This window comes from Cygnus olor, chromosome 15, assembly GCF_009769625.2.
Source record: "Cygnus olor isolate bCygOlo1 chromosome 15, bCygOlo1.pri.v2, whole genome shotgun sequence".
NCBI classification, from domain to species: domain Eukaryota; kingdom Metazoa; phylum Chordata; class Aves; order Anseriformes; family Anatidae; genus Cygnus; species Cygnus olor.
In genome coordinates, this window is record NC_049183.1 from 13,773,903 (window position 1) to 13,797,582 (window position 23,680).

At 45.1% G+C, this 23,680-nt stretch overlaps 1 protein-coding gene and 1 long non-coding RNA gene across 4 annotated transcripts in view; one reads left to right on the top strand and one right to left on the bottom strand.

Annotated features, from left to right (window-relative positions):
* The first annotated feature begins 704 nt into the window (after positions 1–704).
* LOC121078562 overlaps positions 705–23,680 on the top strand; it is a 37,841-nt gene continuing 14,865 nt past the window's right edge. For 2 of the 3 annotated variants that reach the window (XR_005824640.1, XR_005824641.1), the window contains exons 1-3: positions 705–816; positions 11,148–11,251; positions 12,258–12,386. This is a non-coding gene — a long non-coding RNA (uncharacterized LOC121078562). Of the gene's footprint in view, positions 817–11,147; positions 11,252–12,257; positions 12,387–16,792; positions 17,692–23,680 lie in introns of those variants that run through there. The other variant, XR_005824639.1, reaches the window with a different exon arrangement.
* Positions 10,016–21,782, bottom strand: LOC121078561 (cytochrome P450 3A9-like). Its single transcript, XM_040574858.1, has 13 exons — positions 21,712–21,782; positions 19,083–19,176; positions 18,601–18,653; positions 17,421–17,520; positions 16,784–16,897; positions 16,427–16,515; positions 15,249–15,397; positions 14,102–14,229; positions 13,307–13,391; positions 12,789–12,949; positions 12,132–12,358; positions 11,132–11,294; positions 10,016–10,599 (listed from the first exon to the last, which is right to left on the bottom strand). The coding sequence occupies exons 1-13, from the start codon at positions 21,780–21,782 to the stop codon at positions 10,501–10,503; spliced, it is 1,533 nt and encodes a 510-aa protein (XP_040430792.1). The 3' UTR covers positions 10,016–10,500.

A 23,680-nucleotide genomic window follows, 5' to 3' on the forward strand; every position in this document is an offset into this window, starting at 1 on the left:
CTGGAGCAGCTGCCAAAATGCTGCTCTGTTCCAGCCTTTCCTGCCTGCCACCTATTACAGACCCGATCTGATCTTGTACTGATTCCTCTCTGCTAACTGCTGAAGCTGCTCTCTTCTGTAGCTAGATGCAAGCAGCAAGAGGGGACGGATGATCACAGAACTTGAGCATCAAAAGTCCATCCCAGTCACCTGAAAGCTGAAGTGTTACTTTAAAAAATATTTTTTCCTCTTGCGGCTAAGGGGAAAAAGGACAAAATAATTTCCAAATTAACTAGTTGTTTCCTACTCTGACAGCTGGGTTTCTGGGGCTGCTCACAGTCTCAGGGCTCATTCTGAATTACTAGTGCCGTACCCAGGCTGTCAGATCCAAACACCTGGTGACTAAAGGTAGAACGGATCACACAGATTCAGTATTTATGCCCTGTAATGGGCCTTTATAAACTTCAGCTTTAAAACCCAGGCACCAAACTTACTGACACTCGAACCCATCTAGACAGGCCCTAAACTGTCAAGGCTTAACAAAGATTTTCTGCAGCTGAGGCTGGAAGAGGGAAATTTCCAGAGCCTGGTGCAAAGCATGAGCCTGACTAGGCCCCAAGGCACTGATTGGTGTTAACAGCCCTGACCAGCCTCACCTGGGTCTTGCACCCACACCCAGGGCCCTGGGGACCATTTAAGCTCAGCTTGGGGGCCTTGGTCTTTTTTGAGTTGTGTTGGAGGAGTACAGGTCTCTAGCTTAGGCATAGCTATGCTACTTGGCCTTGGACCCTGAAGATCCATCTGAAGAAGGGGGGTTTTCTACCTACTGCTACCACAGTAAGGCTCTCACTTCAGATTTAAATTGGGGGGTTGGTGACACATGTTCTCCTCTTTGCACTGCAAAAGAGTGAGTTTGCTGCAGGGGTTGCAGAGGATGAACAAGATGTGTGCTCAAGGTGGTGTAAACTAAATGGGGACAGCCCTACCTCCGCTGCCCAACAGGCCCTCCTGGCCCTGCAGCTGCCAGTCTGCAGTTTATATGGTGTTTCCTTGGCCTGCTGCTTTGCATGAATTCAACTCAGTCTTTGCAGAGAGCTGTGACTGCGTCAGAAACCCAATTCCTGTAGGATCTGATGTTTTTGGCCATGAACAAGTGCAGGGCCCCAGTGCCTGCAGGCAGGGGCACAGCAAGCAGTGTAATTCCCTGCTTGTACAAGCAGGTTCATCCTTTCCTATTTACTTCTGAACGTTTTTCATTATGATGTTCTTGTGATGCTCTAGGGCTGGAAACACCAGGAATATAAATCAGAGTTTGTCATTGGCAGACATCACATTTATTATACATGCATATACTTTTATTGTTCAGATATCACACATTTACTTCTGAATCTTGTCTATTACCAGATGCTTGTTATTCTAACAATTTTCTTTTTTTTCTTCACACACATGAAATAGTATGCTTAATGATTGGTTTCTGACTGGAGAAATCAGTCTGTTACAAGAAATCTCAGCCTGCATGCCCTCTGTGCTCTGACTTGGCAATTTAGTTGCATCTGGTCCCCTGGGTTTTGTTTTTTTCCCCACTGGTGAAGGTGGTGAGGGAGCCCAGAAAGCCCCTTCTGTGCCTCTTCTTCACTGCTAATGTGAGAACAGAGTCCAGTATCCCCCTTAGACTAAAAGTCTGGGGATTAAAGACAAAAAGAAGGCATCTATAATTCTGGAGGGATTTGAGGATTTCTCTGGAGAGGCTGAGAGCAGTGAGCCCTGCTCTCTTCACCTGCCACCATGAATGCTGCTCAGCTGCTTGAGGAGTGAAGGCATGGAGAGGGGTGGCTCTGGGTACTGCAGGCTGCTGCTAGCAATCAGAAGGGAGGCACGTAGCCAAATGCTGTTTTTTGGATGCCATCCCCCAGCTGTACGCTTCCAATTATCCAAGCACATCCATATGCATGTGCAGACCCCTGCCTCGCTGGTGTGTGGGCAGAGGACCCAGCCCTGCTCCCGCAGATGGGCACAGGCAGCTCGCGCAGCCTGGCTTAATGGGAGCAGAACTTTGTCCTTGAGATCCCCACACGTGTGGCATTCAGCAGCCTTTTGAAGCGCAGTCAAAAGCCTCATCTGAGAGCAAAGATGCTTGTTTCCCATGGAGCTGTTCCTCTGCCTGATGCTTTATTTCAGGACCCTGGGCAATTAGTGCAGTCCCAGGCAGAGGAGTTTGGGCATCCTGCAGGACCACGTGCGGGTTTCCTGGGGGGTGTGAACAAGAATGCTATTGTTTCTCCAGATGGGTTATTAGTGATGGCAAACTTGCCCCTCTGCTGGGGTAAAAGCTCTTACACCCACACAGTGTCAGTGAGTCATGTCCCAGATAACCAAAGTGGGCTGCCTGCAGTCAGAAAGCACGGGGGGGGAAAACAGCCCATTATTCTGATCAACAACCACCGCTGGAGAAGAGAAGTGGGGGGAATTTAAAGGAAGCTTTTCTCCCAAGTTTTCAGGAATAGCTCCAGGGTCTGGGCTTTATAAACTTTCTGGGAAGGTCTGTTTGATCAGATAGGAAAAAATATCTAAACTATTTTTCATATACGCTTCATTTTTACTCATCAGAGTGCTACAAGTAGTAATATCAGGAAATAGATTCACAGGCAGAAGTATGATTTTTAAGTTAACGATGTTCATTTAATTTCAACTCTTGTCTCCTCGATGTGCCTCCTCCTAATGCTCTAAATAGCTCTTCTGCCTCTTTGATGTTTACACCCTTCAAATGCATAAAGACAGTTCTCTACAATTCCTCATTTTGCCAAGCAATACATACTTAGTGCTTTTCATCTCTCTCCATAAATCAATCCCCTTCCTCCAACAGGAGTTAGAATAGGATTTTTTTCCTTATTAGATTTGTACTGAGAATTTCTTTTCAGAAACAGATAAATGATACAAGGCTTTTTCATGACAAAGCATCCTATCATACATTATTAGCAAACACTACCACAGTGTAACAGGAATAAAAATAGAAGTGGGCTATAAAAAAGAATGTATAGCGGGATGGCATCTAATCTCACAGCATGGCACTAAAAGTGGAGCAGTTCCTTCACATTTCTTTGCAAATCTTCAAGGAAAGATCCAAGAGTCCTAAGAAATGCTTTGCATCTTTTACTTAAGGATTTAGTTAAATTCTATGCAATCTTTGACATCAAGTTAATGAATTTTCTCCTCATTCAAAAAGCCCACCTATTGTTTGCAGCGCGATTGAAGCTGCAGATCCTTCCCAGCCAGCTCTGCTGCTGCTCCCTGCCTTGCTGTCCTCCCCTGTGTTTTGGCTCAGCGATGCCTGTGCACGTCCTCTTCCACAAAACTTTAACTGAGAAACTGCCTGGGTTAAGAACTCTTTCAGTTCCCACTTATCTCAAAAACAAGCATTTTTTTTATTACCGATTTCCAGCAGAAGCAGTCAGATATGAACTAGCCAGTGCTCTCACCTGGCAGGACAGGTTAACAAGTATGTGATATGCTTTTAGGATTGCTGCTTCTGATGGATCCTTCCTGCACCCTCCGATCGAGGTGGCTGTGCTTTAGAGGCTGCACTGATAAAGAGTTCCTGGGAAAAAGTCGCCCTCAGATTTCCCATATTTCTGAAAGCAATTTTGGTTGAAGTCCAGCAAACCCTGCAAAAATGATTTTCAAATGAAATTACGAATGAAAGACAAATACTCAAATAGACAACAATTTCAGCAGCTATTTGTCAGAAGCAGCCCGGGACCTGGGAGCTTTCCCTGCCTGGAGATTGCTGCCCTGGGACGTAGGCACGTGCAGCTATGCACGGGTGGCCTGATCTTTCCTGCATTGCTCTTCCAGCTATGAATGTGAGGAAAGGTGAGGCTGATTGATGGGTTTATTTTCCATGCTTGTGGCTTCAAGGGTGAATTTGAGAAGGGGATTGTACCCTGGGGGCCTGAACACCCCAGCAGGGCTCTGCTGGGTCCCCTGCTGGGTCTCCAAGTCTACCTGGGAGCAAATACAGAGACAAGCAGGGGCAAGAAAGGTTAAAATCCAAGAATTTGGGGGGAATTTAAGTAAATCTAGCAAATAATAAGCTGTGCTGCTGCAGCGTACATCCAGGGAGGGAGCCTGGAGGTAGCTTCTATCATCTCACAAAGGAGCAGGTGCTCCAAAGGAAACCAATATCTGAAACTTTCAGTGAAGTGCCAAAGATCTTCTCTGGAGCTGCTGCCAGCCAGCAGAGAGAAGGCAGGAAAACCAGCACAAAGCCAACGTGGCTTTGTAATGAACCAAAGCAGTGCCAGGAGTTGCTGTGCGCTGGGGTTTTATGACCGTGCATTTTAATGTTTTATTGTTCTTGTCCTTAGCCCTGGGTTAGCTCAGCAGTGGGTCAGGCTGCTTCCCTCTGATGGCTCCTTGTCGGATGCTGTTGGCATCACTGCAGATTTGTCTGATGCAGAAGGTGCCCCTCAGCCAGCCCAAACCTGAAAGGTAGACTTTTTAAACTCAGTTTAATATTTCAAAAATGTATAGTGCTCTTTTGACCTCTTTCAGCTGTCTTCCCTGATATGTGCCTGAATGTCAGCTCCCCTCCCTGGGGAGGCTGAGAACCGTTCAGTTCTGCTATTCCTCCAGAAAACAGATTCCTATAACTGCTCCTGCTGTTGTTGTGCAGAATTTTAGTGCAGCAAGAAAATGATAGGTAGAAAGTGGGGGGTTAAAAGTTGTTTTTTTTTGTTGTTGTTGTTTTTAATTCAGGCTGTGGGTTAGTGAGGAGCCCAGGTTGACTGCTTCAGTTTAAAACAAAATATAAGCAGTATTTTTGGTATTTAAATGTTGCTGGTGGGAAGCAGTTGTATACCTTGGTGTATAGGTAAGGACACAGGGAAGCAGAAACTAGGCTATGCCATGGTTCAGGCACTGAGCTCCTCACCCCAACCTTGTGACTGCTGCAGCTCTCCTCCTGCTTGTGACAGGAGCAGCAGATGCTCTCCTAATACCAAGATCCTCAGGCAACTTCCCAGATTTTTGAGTCTCCAGGAAGTTTCTCTCCCAGGACAGATTTTGGCCACAGATGCACCAAGCTGCCTGCGAGCCCCAGGGCAGCCAGGCACAGACAACCTGCTGCTTCCCCAGGCAGACACCCCCCCCAGCCCTGCATTGCCTCATGCTCAGCTTTGACCATGCCGGCGGCCGTGCTCGTACCTTCCCCAGGTGGATATCAAACCTGGCTTTGGAGAACCTCTTCAAAGGCCAAATAAATGCCCTCTGCCCTTCTCGCTGGCTGCATGGAGGTTTTTCCTTTGGGCTCCTGCTATTATCTGGAGTGTGCATGTAGGTGTTTCTATATGCTCACACACATACAGACACGTGTGTATAAATATGCACATGCTTGCTAAGTCAGTACTAGCACAAGCTGTCTGTGTTTGTGGCACATTCTGTTTCTCAGAGCAACATTTAGACTGAAGTCCCTGAAGAAAAGCCTCTTGCTGAGTGTTTCCAGCATGGCTAACCCTCCTGGGCTTTCATTTCCTGACTGGCTTTTAATGGAATGTAAAGAACAGAAATAATATCTTCCATTAAAACTTTATTAGGTAGCTCTTCCACTTAAGAGAGCTGTTTCGCTTACTCCCAGCCAAATGAATCCTGGTGATTGAAAGCTAAACATGAGGATTCAAGAGGAGGGAGGAGGGGGGAGCAGAAAGCCACCTGCAATCTTGAAATGATGGAGACCAGCAGTGTGGGGAGCTCGGTGACCTGCCTGGGAAGATGCTCGCAGCTCAGTGCGGAGTCCTGGGCCAGAGCTGGATGTGATGGGGGACACAAAAACAAGAGCCAGCCTGGGCAAGGCACTTCATTTCCTGGCAGGGGGGGCATCTGCAAATGTACACCCCCCCACTTTTATATCCTGCTGATTTCCACTGAAGTCTGTTATAATTACTGGGAGCATCAGACATCTGCTCACTTCCATGGATGTTGCTAAGGCTACTGGTGGCTGACTGATGTGTGGTTACCACCAGAGAGCAGCCTGAGTGGCAGCAGCTGACCTTCTTTGGAGCATCTGTATCGCTGCTCACCTTCCCTCTGGCTTTTGCTGTGACCTTTGGATACAGATCGATCCCAGATTAGTGTCCGTTAACAATAAATACTTTAAAATTAGGATCCAAGCAGACAAGTTCTGAAAAGGTTAGATAAGCTTGGGGCAAGTTAGTGCAAGACCCTGCTCTCCGTGCTGGAGGTTGGTCTGTGTGATCTATTTTCCAAAAGTGTCTTCCAGTCCTATTACCTTTGATTGCAGAGCACAAACAGCTGGACAGCCCTAGGATGGTGGAGTCTGGCACCTGTGTTGTCTAAGCTGGGTTGCACAAAGCCCTGTTACAGTCTAGGGGATGGGCTATAACTTATTTTTCTTGGCACTCCCTGGTGTGTTGATAGAACTAGCGTTCTGCTAAGCAAAGATGGATAAATGCATCCAGCTGGACTGGCTTTAGTTTGTGAGTGGCAGGTGAGGGTTTTTCATTTTTCCCTTGGACAGTTATACTGTCTTTAACACTCCATTTGCAAGCTTCTGACTGCACAAATATATCAGTATACACATACATGCAATATGGAGGCTGTAGGCTGTGTAACAGACTTGAACCTAGATACTTGCAGAAGCTATGTAGGAAAGCCTACAATATTTCGTGATCAACAGCTATGAACTGGTTAAACGGAAACTTTGATCAATAAAATCAAAGCTATTTTGTGCATCTTTGCAACATCATCTGTTCAGTAACCAAGAACTCTGGGGGTAAAAGTGTGTCACGGGTGATGTAAAGCTGCTTCAGTGCCCCAGCAGTACAGGAGAATTGAAGTAATGAACAGAAATGCTCAGTTAGAGCTTTTTCCATATTTTATGTTAATCATTAGGGTAGAGCTGAAATTAGCTTTAATTGATATTAAGCACTGAAAAAATGAATCCTCCGGAGAATGAGTCTCTTTAACCTTTAATGATGCAGTAAATAAAATATGCTGTCAACATTTGTGCAATAGTAAGGGTTTTCAAAATTCTGTATCTGTATGGTGAGGAATTCAATATGCCTAATTCTCCATTACAACAGATAAAGGTTATGTCAGAGCATAAATCCAGCTACAGGTTTTCCACATTTCCAAGCTATCTGTCATGCCCCGGTAATTCCCTGCACTGGTTTGTTATTTCTAATAGGGAGATGGAGGAAGGAAGGGCTGTGACAAGCATGTTCTGCTTGCCAGCTTCTTTCTTTGTGCATCTTCTTGCATGTAGGCGTCCAGTGGCAGGGTATCAATAGAGAATCTATGGAATCATAAGCAGAGGGGAAAGAAAAAGGACCAATGCTGCCTATTCCTCCTTTTGGGTGAAATATGTCTGAAAATGTTTCATTTTTCACTTTAAAGGCAAGATGGAGTTGCAAAAGACTTCAATACTTTAGGGACACTTAGATTGGTAATAGGCCATTTTTCTGTCTGTCAGGGCTCAGCCTGATTTTGAAACACCTAATAACTGCTTGGGTGAGGCACACGAAATATTTCTCTGCTGTAAGCATCAGGAAACTTGTTTTTTCAAAAAATCCATTTGATCACTGCAACCAACTGGAAATTTTACATCATTTAGGCAAGTTACTGTAACATTAGTGGTTACTCTGTCATAGCTAACTAAGAGGAAACAAATTTCCCCACTTATATTTTTATCTTTGCTCAGAAATGATGCAAGAACAGTTCTCACGTCATGGGGTATGCATCTGCTTTGGAGAGTTCCCAGCAGATCTTTCAGTAGGCTGGGGAATATATTTCTGCATGCTTCAGGAAGTCTTCCTGAGCAATGAGCTAATGCTTCGTGATTTTTCAGGGTGCCATCCCCTTACTCTTGCACAACGATAAAGGTTAGCCCTTTGGCAACAATGAGGCATGCCTGAAAACATAAGAGAATCTTATTGTTTAATATGCTGCTGCATTGCTCTTTCGTTCTTTTCTCATTTTCTTTCTTATTTGGAATCTGGGAGGATTTAGGGATGGGAAGGAAACAGAAGTGTCTCCAAAATAACTTCTATGTTGTATGGTGTTAGAGAGCTCTTCCCTCTGACAGAAAGACACTGATTTCTTGGGACAACACTATGTCCTACGGCTGCCAATGATGTGCTGAGAAGATCAGTGAGATCTGGATAAATACTTATTTCATTTGTCAATGAAAACACTCAAAGTAGAGTGCACTGGGATTTTTAACTCCAACAGTGATGCCTCTGGTTTTCTTCAGAGGAAACAGCCAAAATGGAGAAAACCAACCTGAATACCGCACAGCTACCAGGACAAGTAGACGCATGGCCACAAGTGATGACGGGCAGCGAGGCATGGAGAAGTGCTGGGAATGATGGAGGCAGCCCATATAGGCAAAGTAATTTTATGGAGTTAAGACACAGAGGATCTAATTTTCTTCTCAAAGGCTCATTACCATGATTTTGTTACACATTATTTATGGGCTGTTATGATAGTCCTGGCAGGTCATAATTGGCTGAAGCTGGAGAATTAGTCACATTTTTCACATTTGGAAGAATGATCTGTACAGTTACACTAATGACTTCATTCCCGGAGATGCCATGTGCTGGGCAGGGACTGCCTGCATCAGGGTACGGCTGCGTTAACCCTATCTTGCTCTGAGCACTGCGCATGGGAGCTTTACTTTGTTTACGAGATACCTATAGGCTTTCCTATACTTTGAAGAGGCTGTTTGGTCTGTAAGCGACTTACTACTTTTGTGATGGTTTCTCCTTTCCTTCCCCTTCCTTGAGTCTGGAACTTAAACTACGACTATTTTTCTGTATTTTAAAAATGCATTTTTTAACTAGTCTGTCCGTGCAGGGGCGTTGTTCTCTCCCATCAGAGCCGGCTGCTGCAGCATTACGGCAGGTCCAGCTCTTTCACTGGGGGTTGTTAACCACTGTTAAGAGATGAGCAACAGTTTAAACCGAGCAGGGGGATTATTGGCAGCACTTCCAACCGTGCCTTTCTGTGTACATAGCAAAACCCAAACAATTTTTCACAGATGATGAATCAGAAGGGAGCACTATAATTGTTTTATCTGCCTTTTGGGACAGCACAAGCTGCTAACTCTTGAATTAAAGCCTGGGGAATGTTACTCTATCTTCCTGAGGAAGGGATAGATTTGGTTAAAGGATTTCCAGTGATAAGGAGCCTACACAAACCTTCTGACCTCTCCCAAACTGTTAATTGCTGTCATAGCCAAAGGAATATTTATTCTTGAATAAATTTGTGCTATGTTGGGTTGTAGCATTTGGATCGTCTCGCTGTTTAGTCTGCTAGACTAAAGAGAAAAGCACACTGCCATGAGAGGAAACTATAGACCATGATAAGTGGATTGGAAAACATGCCTTGGAGCAAAGGATGCCAGAAGACAGCTAAAGGGTAACTTGAACCATTTGCAGATCTTCCATAGACCTTTTCCATTTTATTAACTCCTCCCTGGTTTGTAGGTCTCGGGACCAGCACAAGATAGTGGGGCTAACCGGCATGTGAAATTCAGATCCAGGAGAACCTCCCACCAGTATTTTGATATTTAAGCCCTGTCTATATGGTCAGGGATGCCCTAAATCCGCTCACACCAGGCTGACCTCCCACGATGGCAATGCAAGGCTCTGGGAGGAGGCAAGGCAGCTGCTACGAGCCACGTCCAGGAGCAATTGTCCTCCTGTCCCCGCTCCTGGAGCACACACTCTGCAGTCTGTCCTCTGCAGCTCAGGTGTGGCTGAGGGCTGGCCAGTGCTGAACCCAAGGCAACCTCTTAATCAGACTAAGAGGTGGGAGTTACAGTGTTTGTAAAATACTGTACAAATGGGAGGGCTTGATCGCATTAAATGAAGGATCAGATTCATTAAATTAAGTGGAAAGCAATGTACATGGGTAATTTCAAGGGCTTAGGCTGAATACGTTTTTTTTAAATAGGAAGTGATCAGCTGCTATACACAACACAGAACAGCTCTCAAACATTTTTAATGACAGCATTTGTACACACTTTAGTTTAATTAACACATGGCACAAGAGAGGATTGGTAACTAGGATATAGTCTCACACCAATCGGCTCAATTATAACACAAAATTTCAAGCATCAGTACACCAAGAAGAAAGTTACCCGTCCCTGCCCAGCAAGGTCTAGCAATTTGAATTTCCATCACACCTAGTTTCTCTTGGATGCTACAATAATTCCTTCTCTCCAGACGGAGAAGTCCCCTTAGAAGTGAGTGGATGATCAGCTTCTCATTTGGATTTATTTCTTGATTTCTGCAATCAAAATTAAGGGGGCTGTATATTGTCACTGCCCAGTGATCCATGTTACGTTTTTGACAGCTATGTTATTCGGTAAATATGTAGTAATTGCTTCCAGAATTAACTAGAGTTGCTCTTCTGTGTCTGTGTGAGATTTCCTGTTATGTGCGATCCCTTTGTTAGCGCAGTGCTCATTAGACACCGGAGAGCTGCTGCAGGCGCAGCTGGGTTTTACGCCTCTGTGGGTGTGGCGTTGGTCCGAGGGACTAACTTCAGAATAATCGGCTTCTCTGGTGTTAGGAGTCCCTGTGAGCTCAGCTTGAGAGGGATCTGCAATGGTGAGAGGGGAAAAAGCACACTTGAAGATAGACAAATGAAATAAGGAGAGATTAAAGGAAGGAAGCTTGGCTGTGATTTGGGCATAACTTGGTCCATAGGAATGATTTTTTAGGGGCTTGAGATGGTCTCTTAATTTTCCTTCAGAGCACAAATCTGGTCGAACTCCCTCCCAGCCTGGAGCTGCATTTCAGAAAATACACATTGGAAAAAACACCTATTTCTGGGAGTTGCTGAGCTCCAGTGGAAATACAGACCTGCCTCTTCTAGGTTTTTTGCTGTTCTTCCTCATGGAAGATTTTCCCTGCACTTGCTCATTGCAGCCTCTTAAGGGACCAGGCAATCTCAGAGCAGCGAAGGGAGCTCTGGTAACCCAGGCCCTTCTCCCAGGTCCCCTGTCACCCACCTCTGGCCTCCCTTTGTGCTCAGGAGAGGGACCCAGTCCCCAGAAGTGCAAAGTATCTGCTGTCGGTAACCAGGCTCCTGGCTCATGTACAAGTTTTCAAATGTAATGCAAGTTCCTCACCAGAGTTTCTTTGCAGGTTTGGAAGGTGAAATGTTGTAACAGGGCAACAATGGCAACTTTCAGGCTCAGGAGGGCAAACCTCATCCCAATGCAGTTCCTGGGACCAGCTCCGAAGGGCAGGTACGTGTATGGGTCTATGGCATCTTTGTTTTCCTTACTGAACCTGGATAACGACATGTGTTGGGGGAAAAAAAAAAAAAATGAAGACAACAAGAAATCCAAAATCTGTTTGCTTATTCAGAGATCTCTTGCTGAGGCCCTACAGAAACTTGCTCATTTTTATGCAAAGGTGTCTGAGCAATTGAGTGCTGTGTTGGGGCCCTAGTCCAGGGCAGGAGGTGGGATCCCCCTCCAGTGTTTGAGTTTAATTCTGGCCATCCAGACTAGGAGAAACCATGTGGAAATCCAGTCAATGTGCTGTCCCAAAATGACTGTTTCCTTTCTGTTGCTTTTCGTGAGAGGGAAACCAGGAGTCACCTTTGGTAGGAGTAGCCTAGGCCTTCAGTCTTGTTTGGGAACGAGAGGTAGAGGCCGCTTATGAAAATAACCAACTAGTGATAAGTAACTTCCCTGAAAACAAGGAGAAGGCAACTCTTGGAAGATCAGCTCTGATATACTTTGAAGCAATGCTTGGGGGGGGGGGGGGGGGGGGGGTGGAAGGGTTGGCAATTAAGGTGATACAGAAAGACGGACTAGGAGTTACAAAATATTATCTACACGTGCTTTTTCAGCAAACCTAAAAACTGTATATAAGCTGTTGTAAAGTATCAATATTATTCTCCTAATTAGATTATGTTGTTTGAAACCCTGCTTTAGCTGCAAAGCTCATTTTCATCTTAAAATGACATTCCCATGAGCCTGTAATTTCTCTTTGGTATTGTTTGTGGAAAAATAGGAAGAACACCATTAGGAAGCTAATCAGATTAATACTTAATTACTATGTGAAGAAAAAGCAGCAGGATATTTCTTCCCTTTCATTACATATTTTGCAATTTTGTACCTTTCTGGTCTGAACTCTTCTGCGTTTGGCCAGTGCTCGGGGTTGCGGTGCAGGATGTAAGGTGGGATCATAACAACGGTTCCCTTTGGAATGGTCACCCCATTTATTTCCGCATCTTTCTTGCAGACTCTCTCAAGCCGTCCCCCGAGGGGATAGAGACGAAGGGTTTCATTCATGGTCATGTCAAGATATTCCAATTGCATCACTGTTTCGTATGTGAGAGGAGCCTTCGGATAACAAGAGAGTGGTGATCAGGTATGTTGGTGTGAGGACGGGATTTTCCTAAAATGACTGCTGAAACCAGACTGCCCCCAACCCCTTCTGCCCCAACTGTGTCTGACTTGCTGGAGAACAAAACACAAGGTAGAAATTGCATAGTTGGTTAAATTTTCTATCCTTGAGTGATGGAGAATGTGAATAAATTCACATCAATTTGCACGTGGGTGCAGGGTATGGCAAATGGGTTTGTGCAGGGATTGGCCTGTAAGGCTGTAGCTGCCAAAAGAAAATCGCTACAGGACTGAGTTGTCAGTGAGTGTCTTGGAGCTCTTGAAAGATCTTGGGATGATGCTTAGGAGCTAAAGAGTCATTGTCTGGACTGAGCTAGGAGGACAGCAGGGTCAGAGGTGTGTTTGCTATCGTTCAGCATTCCCTTACCTTATTGGGTAAAATGGTATCGATTTCATCCACCAATTTCTGCTGCACATCGGGGTGCAAGGCCAGTTCGTAAGCCAGGTAACAAAGCGTGTTGCTGGTGGGCTCATACCCAGCAAAAATAAAGATGAATGCTTGAGACAGGACCTCTATGTCGGTCAGGGCTATGAGGAGAGAGGACATGGGGAGATAAGCAAAACTGGTGTAGACAGCCTCAGCAAGGAACAAGGAGCAAAGGGTGGGACTAGGGTTGGTTTGCTGTGGTGTATTTCTGGTAATGCATAGCTACTCAATCTGTGTGGAAAGAGTATTTGATTAGAGGATCCAGGAAATTGTCTGGGTGTAAATGATTGATTCCCTGCCAAGGGACCTTGGGAATTCTGGTGCTGGCAGCAGGGAACAAACATCTGCCTGGAGCTGGTCGGTGGGGAGCTGCTGAGTCTTTCTCTGCAAAATGGCTCCCTATGTTCTCCTTGCTCCCACAGCCCCTGTTCCCCTGATGAGTATTTGGACCTTGTTACCTTTATGTGTGTGATTCACTTCACTGTTCCCATTACTGGTTGATTTCTGGGATTCAATCATCATCTGCAGGAAATCCACCCTGCCCTGAGGAGAAAAGCAGGAGAGTTTCTTTAGTGACAGGTTCTGCAGGGAGGGCTTGCACAAACTGCTTCCAGAGCCCAAGCACTGCTTCTAAACTGAAAGTGTCACCACGATGCACATTGACTCCCTTGTTGTAAAATGTGACACCTACTTTTTATCTCAGAAACCAACCTGTCCTTTTTGTGAAAGCATTGGGTGGGAGAGCAGTGTCTCAAGTGAATTTTAGGAAAGGAATTTAAATTCTAAGAGGGAGAGTTTTGTTGGGAAACACCTTCCGTGTCTGAAAAGTGAGAGGGGAAGGCACAGATCTGAAAGGCAGCACTGCTGTCCGGTGCTCTTGCACAGCTTACTCTGCTTTCCCTTATCCTCTTACTAATCTTCAAGGAAGATGAGTGGCTTAGTTTGCTGACTTATCAGAAATTTTGCAAGCCCAAGCTTAAAGCCATTCTGCCAAGCCTTTATCTGTACTCCACTTCAGATCATGGACGTACAAAGTCCACCATGCTTCCCTGCCAGAACTGGTCAAATCAAACTTTTCCAAAGGCATTAAAATCAAGTTTTTACAGTTTAGTCACTTTGGGGTTTTACTGAGTCATTGGACTTTGGCTTCATCTTTGATATCATCACCCTTGAATGATGATATCATTTCACTTGTGTGTATTGAGAAGAGGGAATTTGCTGCCACAACTGCTAGCAAATTCATGCTTGTTTACCTTTTGAGTATCCTTTTCACGATCCTGCTTAATTTTGGAGATGGATCTCATGAAGAAATCTACAGCATCACTGGGGAAAACGCTTACATTCATCTTGGCCAAAAGAGGACAAAAAAATGGAAATACAACTGAAAAACAAATTGAAAATGAAATTGAATAATGTAAACAAACTCCACCTCATATAAGATAGCTATGGATGTTACTGAGGAAGTAATCATGGTAATCACAAATTATTTCCTTTGTTTTCTTTTCTTTTTTTGCCTAGGCTTTGGCTTTTTTCCCCTCTTTCTCTTTCCCTTGGGATTGCTTGTCTTCACACAACCCTCTCCCATCTTCCTGTTAACTGGGCATAACCGAACTGGGTATAATCTTAGCTTTAAGAGATGACCGAAGGATATGCCACCTTTTACCACTGTTTTCTAAGGACAGGCTACTTCTGTGCTTTGTGCAGCACTACAACAGAAAGGTAGCTTAGAAGAGAAATATTTCAAATTCTGATTTTTTTTTCAGGCTGAGCTATTCAGTGCTGTGCTGTGCTCATACAAACATTTTCAAGTCCCCTTCAGACCACTGCCTTTATCATAGGAAATCTCCATCCTGAGCTTGTTTTATAGGTTCATAAAAATCTATAGCACCAGAATCTCCTCTACACACAGATCACAACCTTCCCTGTGTATTAGCAAGGTGTCTAACCTTGACTTAAGGTTGCAAGTGATTTAAGGTCCACCATCATTACTGCTAGGAAATTGCATCTAATTACAATCCCCACTCAGAACTCTTCCAGAAAATGCATTTCAGATAGCACCACTCTCCTCAAGCCTCACACCTGAACTTGCTTTTCAATTCAAGGATCATTTTCCAGCCTGTGATTGGATATTGGCTGGGATGTTCTTGTTTGTTGCACTGTGGATGCCAAAAGTCAATGAAGCTTTTACTCATCTCCTTCCCAGACTTCTAGTATGAAGCTAAAAGTGAAGGAAAAAACGAGACAAGAGCCATTAGGACTTCTATCCTGGCTAGTGAGGTTATCTAAGCAACAGTTGGTTGGCCAATGTATAGGATTCACAAGTGTCTGATATGCTTGCTAAACTCATACATCAATAGTACTCTGACACCTGAATAAAGCTTTCAACAAAAAGTGATTTACATGACACGATGAAGACTGGATCAAAAAAGTCAAACTTGACCAGTTTCTTCATCTCTCTGACAAAGGGGTCTTTGGGGTTGTTCATGGAGTCAATGTTCACACCAAATGAAGTGCTGGTAACTACGTCCATGCTGTAGCTTCCAAAGATGCTGAGAAAAGATGGAAAAGGTACTGTGATTAAATACTTGCGTGATGTGAATATATTTTTCCTAATGTCTAAGTCACATTCCAATATAAATTCTTGTAAGACCTCCTGCCTGGTTGTTGAAAAGGAAGTTGGATGTATGGCAACTGGGAGGCACTTAGAGTGAAAGGGATGAGTTTTAGAAAGGTTTGGTGCCTGCGCGTGTTTAGAAATCAGACAGCCTTGCTGGGGATGTTAAGCAGCATGTGGCTGCATGAGCATGTTAGTGCAAGGACAGCATGGGGCTCTCGAGCATCTTAGCCCTGTCTTTTCAGGGTGGTTACACACCCTGCTTCAAACATGCCATGAAAACAGCCTTGTTTGACCCCGTGAAGCCCTGTGATGGTACAAACTGTCCTTCAGGCTGCTTCTCCTTATGGGGCTATGGTGTCTGCTGGCGTGCTGCTGCTCCTTCTGCATCTTAGCTGCTGTAGCAGGGGTGAAACAGGTTGTGAAGCATGTTGCTTTTGTTCCAGAGCCCATTTAAAGGACATGGACAAGGACAACAGACCTGGGGTCACGTAACTGCCTCCCTGTCCAGTCCCACCCCAGCAGTGGGGGCAGGTGGTAGAAGAGGGTCCCACGGTGCTGTGTGGGGCTGGGAGGCCCGTGGCCCTACGGGCATCCCCAGCTTGCTGCAGGGTGAGGAGGCAGTTCATAGACCCCAAGCAAATGTGGGGAAAAGTGGGTTTTTCTGTGGAATTTAGTTGTTGTTGCTCTGTGGATATACAAGGCTGGGCTCATGCATTTTTTTTTCTCCCATCTAATTCTCTTTAGAAGGCTTCTTTGTGGGTCTCTGCTTCTAGGAAGTTTCTCTAACATCCCAGTTTAAATTTCCCCTTATGAATTTCCAGCCAGGCTCACAGCCAGCCCTGTTCTTTGTTTCAGAGGTCTGGTTTGCCTAGGAAGTGATCTGTGCTGCCAGTAATGAACAAACCACAGCACTTGCTAACAAGGCTTGTTGCTTAGCCTGCTGCTCCTAGCAGCTACTTACTCCTTCACCGGTATAGAATTGTCCTTTTCCACTCTTTTTTGAACATTTTTCACCAGTATTTCCCCGTAGTGCTTCATTATAGGAAACATCTGTAACACAAAACAAAGATGGTCACTAAAGTACAGCACATTTAATTCCTTTAAGACAGGCTTACAAAGACTACAGGGGTTTTCATGAATATTTACAAATAAGATCTTTCCGTTAAGTTTTTTTCTTCGTTTTTACATTAGGCATAAACTAAACAGGACAGCTCAGCTGCCAGGCTCTGACTACAGAAATCAGACCCCTGTGACTATCTCAACCTGAAAAGTCTACTGACTTTCTGATTTAGCTTGTACTCGATCCTCTGTGTTTTACCTCCTTTAGCTTCCCACTGGTGAAGGTTGGAGAGAGCACTGTACGAATCCGTTTCCACTGCTCGTCTTCAGCTAATGAGACGGCATTGTTCAGCACCCCTGCTAGATCCACGTGCTGGAGGGAAAAGGCAAGGTGTTAACCTCAGAAGTTTGCAGCTTCCTTGCAAGAATGGGAATGTATACACATTATACATGCAAATACATAATGCTTTTTCCTGCAGTAAGCCATGTGAGAGGCTATTTTCATATCCAGAACAAGTAACCAAACGCACCCAGTGCCTGGGCACATGTGCCCACACCTGGCCATGACACCCAGCGCACCCCAGCTGGGAGCAGCAGGGTGGCACAGGTACTAGTGGGACCCCGGCAGGTTCCTGCATGCTCACACAGGCTCAAATTCATCCTGTTTTTGTGTATATAGACAGAGGGATGAGCAGAATTTGAAGTGCAGGCATATAGCCCGGGTGTGCAGTCCCCAGGCTGTTGTAAGGCAGGGGAACAGTGACATACAGTGGCCACTTACAGTAATCCCCATAGTGCAGTCACTCAGACCCTATGGGAAACCCTGCTGCACGCTTGTTTCCTCCTGTACTTTGTTTTCTGGAGTCTCCTGTACATCACAGTGCTGCTGCTCTTACCCTGCGGTTGGTAAAGGTGGAGTAACACTCTTTAACCAGCACGGATTTGATGATTTTGGGGTCCATGACAGCTAACACGGGTTGCCTGCCGTCGTAAATCCTGGCGGGGGGAGAAGGGGAGACAAATGAACAACCCCAGATAGTTGAGCTGCAGGCTGATGCCTGGGAAACAAAACATGTCAAATGCTCCTCCATCACCAGCCTTGCTGTTATACAAATACTGAAGTACAAGAATTTAGAAATAAGGGATGGAAGAGGACTCCCAGGCCATCTCCCATCTGTTTTTGTAAATGATAAAGGGGGCTAAGCACCTTCCAAATTCTCTGGGAAATGAGCTGGGCTCAGACCCTCAAAGGAGCAGATACTAAATGAAGCAAGTGTCTTCTCTTTCTCCCTAGACTCTGTGTTTTTTCAGGCACTTAAACACATTACAGGATTAGAAGGAAACTTGTTCGACCCCTTCCAGCCTCATGAATTGGGTATCTGGAGACTTGGGCTGGCAGCTCTGAAATATCCTCGGAGATAAAACTTGATCCTTGTTTTTGTCAATTTAAGCTGCCAGTTCTGAATGTTTTCCTGGAACAGATATAGATTTAAGCAGGTTTACATGTCTTCCCCTTTCATGCAAAGATATCTTTCCTAGGCTCAAATTTTTGAAGTTGCTGTAGGGGCCAATAGATGCATTACAGAGAATTTGTATGTTTGCAGCCCAAGATATAACAGCAGCTACAAAAGCCATAGGAGATGTCCAGAGCAGAGCGATGATAGCTGCCAAAGCTCCCACCACAGAAGGGCAGGATCTGGACCTGCGGCTTTGCTCAGCACTGGGAATTCACTCACCCTCCTCTGCTGTTTGAAACCAGAACTTGACTTCCTAGCTCCATGTTCCCCTGTAAACGGTGGTGTTGCTATTGATTTTGTTAGGAATGGGTGAGGACCTCTTGTTATTGGCTTTGAAATAGCTTTCATAGTATAGATTAAAGCAATTTCTGTACAGTGTGGCAGCAGCACAGCCCTGCAGTTCACAGGCTTTAAGGTGAGCCCCCACTTGCACCCTATTGCATGCTGCACCATCAGGGCTGCAGGGGGAGGGAGATTTCCTACAGATTTTTTTTTCTCCCCTTTGTATTGGTTCTGGTTTTAGCTTCAGAAGAGATCATTGGTTTATACAAGTACTCACCCCCACATTTTCCCATATTTCCGGAAGCATTCATTGTCAAACTCCAAGAAACCCTGTGGAAAGCAATTTAAAAATGAACTCGGGACACAGCAGAGGGGATGATGTTGGAGAGGTGGTTGGGAGGAATATCTTCAAGCTGATGTTCAGAGCTGCCCCCGCTGTTCCCCTCCCTGAAAGCACTGCAGGACAGTGCTTGTATCACACTTGTGTGAAGGAGGCTGTGGATGAGCTGCTTGCCAGGCCCCCAGCAAAGGGCAGCTGTAAATCAGCCACCTGCAAGTGCTCATTTGGAGACACAGGACAGGAAAGACCCTGTGGTCTGTGCTCCTGAGCCATTATCCTGCGCTGGCCTTTGCACAACCTGCGTGTTAGAGCGGAGCTTGGCATTTGGAGATAACCTATCATTGCCATGTATCTGCTCAGCTACAGCTGTATGAGCAAACGCAGATATTTCTGGAGCCAGGAGGGCTTCAATGACTTACTTTACGATATTCCAGGCACGTCCCAAAGAAAGGCAGAGGTCTTGGCCCAGGAATACCCAGTTTCTTGAACAAACCAAACGGCCAGGTTCCGTACCTGTGGGGCAGAAAACACAACTGAGCGCTGTGTCACTGTGGGGCTGCGAGCTTCCCGAAGCCCTGGGACTGCAGCAATGTCCCCTTGACTCTGTGTGAGGGAGGCTGAGCCAGGAGGTGGGAAAAAGTGGCCCAAAAGAAAATTGTCCCGCAAAATAAACGTGGCAAGGCTCACTGCTGCCATGCACATTCAGAGAGAGGGCTTCGGGGTAAAAGCTGTTGCCTTGTAAAAGCATAGGTGCTCTGGTGGAAACAGGACCTTAAAGCCTTAAGCAAAATGCAAAAGAGGAGCTCATTGCCAACTGAAGGAGAGGCAGAAAAGAAAGCTGGAAGAAGGAACACCAAGCTTACATGTTTTCATTGAAAGGAAATCAAAGTCATGCCAGAAGTGATGTCCCAAACAGGGCTTTTGTCAAGCTGCACTTTAATTTCATTTATTGTTCTCCCTCCCCTTAGTCTGTGTTAGCTCAGTCGTGCATTAGGAAGTCTTGTCTTGATGGTGTTCTCTTCAGATTTTATTGACAGCCTTGCAGATTTCTCTCCTCTGAAGCACCCCTTTTTGGCAGCTGTAAAGTTATTACTTCTACCTCGGGGCCTTCTGTTTCTCAACAAGGGCCTGGGCTGCAGCCCTTTGAAGCTCTTCTTTGTCTGTGTTGAAAGAGCTCTTCAAAATATTTGGTTTTGGTAAGCAGCTGCAGCTTCCCAAGTGAGCGGTTCATTGCAGAAGGGATGTAAAACTGCAAAGGTTTGGCAAAGGGTTGTTATCAGAGACTGTGTTTGGGCCACAAGCTGGTGGCTGCTCAGCCCATGTCTTGGAGAAACCTTGCTTTAAAGCTGGGGAAAGAGAGGGGTTTCCCTTGAGATCATGAACACTTACTGTTCCAAACCTGGAGGGGCCTGAATAGGATCAGGGTCCCCAGCACAGGTTCTGCTGGAGCACAGAAATGGACCTCATCCTGTGGTCCAAAAAAGCGGGCAGAAACCAGGGAACAGGGTGTTTGTGAGTGCGGAAATGTTTCACAGGGCCCAGCTGGTCAATTTTTAACCTTTTCTGTCAAATGTTCTTTCAGTGCAAAGTATAAAACATTTGTGGATTCTCACTTGTAAAGTTCACAGGCAGCTGAGGAGCAGGAGTACCAGGAAATGCCAAATTCAGCCAGTTGCAAAGCCCAGCAATGCTACAGAAACATAGGTGAGGCTTAATCTGCTTGAAACACGGCCAGGAGAACAAAATCCAATGCTCTTATGGCTAAAACATGACACGGTTTTCAGCAGGCTGTGAAGGGCCATTCAGTGTAAAGCCAGAGAATAATCATTAGATCTTCTTACCATGGAAATGAACCAGAAATGCCTGATGGTTGTTCATGTGTGAACTGGGACCGCACTGCCCCAGACAGACACAAGGCATTTGAGCAGCCTCCTGGTGCTGATGGCACTGAAATATCTATTTTAGTTCAGATATCAGAGCACAGGCATCTGGGCTTTGTCATTTTTGCCCCAGTGAAATTACAAGTGGCTGCAGAGGGAGTGGGAGACTGGTAGCCAGCAGTCCTACATCACCACAGTTATTGAAATAGGAAGGTCTGGGTCAAAAATAAGGTTTTTCTTTTTGGAAGAGCCTGCCCCAAATGAATTTTTGAGTGATCCAAATCATAGGAAAGGGTTCAAAAAACATGGCCAAAAGTTTCAGAGTTTACTGAACCACTGCGTTTGGAGCATTGCCCAGGGTAGATAAATGGATTGTGCCCATGTGCACCACATTAATCATTAAGGTTTAGGGCTACCAACATGCTGTCTCTGCCTAAGGGCTTGTCAACACCACAAAGTTTGTCAGTCCAGCCTTGTAGGCAGGGACTTCCAGTGGAGGTGCTGCACATCCCAGCAGAAGGGTTTTTTGGCTGGCCCTACGATGCTGAAGTGATGAATGGCAGCTAAGCGGACAAAAGCATTTCTCATTGGCATGGCTGCCTCTATAGCAGCAGGGTACAACTCCTGCCTGACGGAATTTGCCTGGAAAGCCAGGGGCCAGAGCTGACTCTCTGGGCTTCCTTTCCTCTCCCTGCAAGGGTGGGCTGGGGGTAGTACATGTAGGTGATGTTGCTGTAGAAACACAGGATGTTGAATTTCTGCAGCATGCCATGCCTGTTGCTGGTGGCTGTGCATGGAGCATCTTACCTGGGGACTATGGAAGGGGTCAGGAGTAAGAGCTGGTCCTATGGCTGCTCAGAGAGGCACAGCCTTCCTCAGGCTGTTTCTGCAGACAGTAACCTATGCTAACAAATGCAACCTGTGGTAACGAACACTTGACACCATTATAATTTAACTATTGCCTTGGCACTTAGTAAAAACATTGTACCAGTCCATGGGATTATTCCAGACCTTAGTAAGATCCCTCATCCATACAACATTTAGACTCCTCTGCTATTTCCCAAGCCTTTCACACCTACATGTTTGCTCTTCAACAGGCTGGTTGCATGCGAATGAACAACAGCAAGAAAAGGAAGAGCAAAGAGCCAGTAAAGAATAATTTACTCACGCTATCACGAGGGCTACAAAAATAAGCAAAAGGGCCCAGGTTTCAGAAGAGAGGGAAGGAAGAAGGTTCATCTTGGCTCTTGTCTAGTTGGCTTTGAGTTCTGTCTTGATGCGTGTGACCCTCTGTCCCGGGTCTGCAGGAAAAAGGAGAGTTTCACAATGTGTACTCTTTGGTGTCCAATCATGATTTAGGGGTTGGCCTCCACTCACGAAAGAGGAGGAGTGAAAGGCAAAGGTAGCACAGTATGCTAATCTGAAAAACATAGTTAATGTGATAGATAAACATCTGGCTGAAACAACTAAGGTTGAAATTATTTAAAATATACTTTTTCAGAATTTCAGCCAGCTTCTCTGTTGCAATAGTAGGTAAAAACTTCTTGAGTAATGCTCCTGGGCTCCTATACCAAAATAAATAAAACCAAGTTACAGTGAAAAGGTAAATCATAAAGCAGGTGTCAGAGTTGGTTTACAAAAGGCTAAGGGAAAGAAAAGTGAAAAGGTTATTGGAATATTGTATGACAGGATCTTTTCTGGCAGCTGAATTAACTTTGGCAGAACTTAAGATTTTGTTTAAAATATCTTTATTTCTGTATGTGTTGTGAAGAGGAAGTGCTGCCTGCTTCCTTCTGGGGTGGGTCAGGAACAGCTTCTAACAAATGCAGGAATTGCCCTATTTGCCCCGATAGGCCATGAAGATTTTACAAGTCAACTTTGCTCGCTGGGCATTTTGTAAGAGAAATGTTGTTGTTTCACAACTATGAGCAGATCTTGACTAAAGCACCATTGGTTCCAAAGAGCAGCTCAGGGCTCATGAAAAATCTTTTTGCAGTAGTTGGAAGAAAGGCACGAGGAAAGGGAAGACACTAATTTTATAATGGTTGCCTCGTAAGAAAGGCACAGAAAAATACCAGCATCCTAGAGGTACAGATGTGGTATGAGAAGGTTATGACAGTGGAGAAAGTTTTGCTATTTGGATGGTGTTTGATGTATGTGATCATAGCACCATGGCATGAGGTTACGTGCTTTGCAAAGATGTGTACTATGGCATCTTTAGGTCTTCATTCAGGACTTTAAAATGAGCAATTCCCTTCCTGTTGACAGAGCTGTCATCTTCTAAAGGAAGTTGACTGGATGCACAGGTTGGTGTTGTATATATTAGGAGCACCAGATGCTCAGATTGATGCTGGGTTGACGAATGGGTGCATCTCAGTCCAGGTGGCGACATGAGACTTTCCAGGAGTTACCATCTGACTTATCTCAAGACTATTTGTATCTCACTTCACCTTTGCCTGGCCCTTGGTCTGACCTTCAGAGAGGGGTTGTTTTGTAATAAACACTGGATGCCAGCTCCAGCTTGGCATGAACAGACAAGTTCGTGACACAGTTACGTAAGCCTGTGTTGGGTCCTACCTCTCTTGACTCAGAGATGTTGAAAGCATGTGTGATTAAATGGGTGCTTTCCCATTCAGACATTTGTCACAGCAGTGATTGTTTTTGTTGTGGCATTTCCTTGAAGTCTGAATTTGGTGGGCACCAAATATTCCTAACTCTCTGTGTTAGGAAACCTGTTAATATGGTTTAGCCAAAAAATAAGGTTGATGTAGGGCTCTCCATTCTCACTAAAAATAAGCGTCAGTCCTTGCCCTGTGTAGGTTATTTTTAGGAATAACAATAGTCTCTAAATAGTCTCTCTGATTTTGCATTGGGGTCTTATGACCACTGCCAAGTGGACTGTACCTGGTTCCTTCAGGAAAAAAAAAAAAAAAAAAAAAAAAAAACAGAAAAAAAAAGCCAAAAACTTGATAGGGGGAAAAAAAAAAAAAGAAATCCTGTTGCTAGTCCATGGCAGAGGGAAGTCAATGACCTAGCAATGAATGACTGATTTTTCACGTCATATGTTAAGTCCATCTCAGAGCTTGGCTTATATCCTAACTTGCCCTGTACTGAGCCTGTGACACTCTGCCTCCAGC

Bases quoted from the DNA above. Each gene is read 5' to 3' on its own strand.
- LOC121078561 (XM_040574858.1), bottom strand. From the start codon at position 21,782: ATGAACCTTCTTCCTTCCCTCTCTTCTGAAACCTGGGCCCTTTTGCTT. The intron at 14,230-15,248 runs GTAAATCACTTT...TTTGTTTTTCAG, and splicing joins TCCAGTCTTCATCGTGTCAT to TTGTATTTCCATTTTTTTGT. The intron at 12,950-13,306 runs GTAACAAGGTCC...CTCTCCTCATAG, and splicing joins AGTGAATCACACACATAAAG to CCCTGACCGACATAGAGGTC.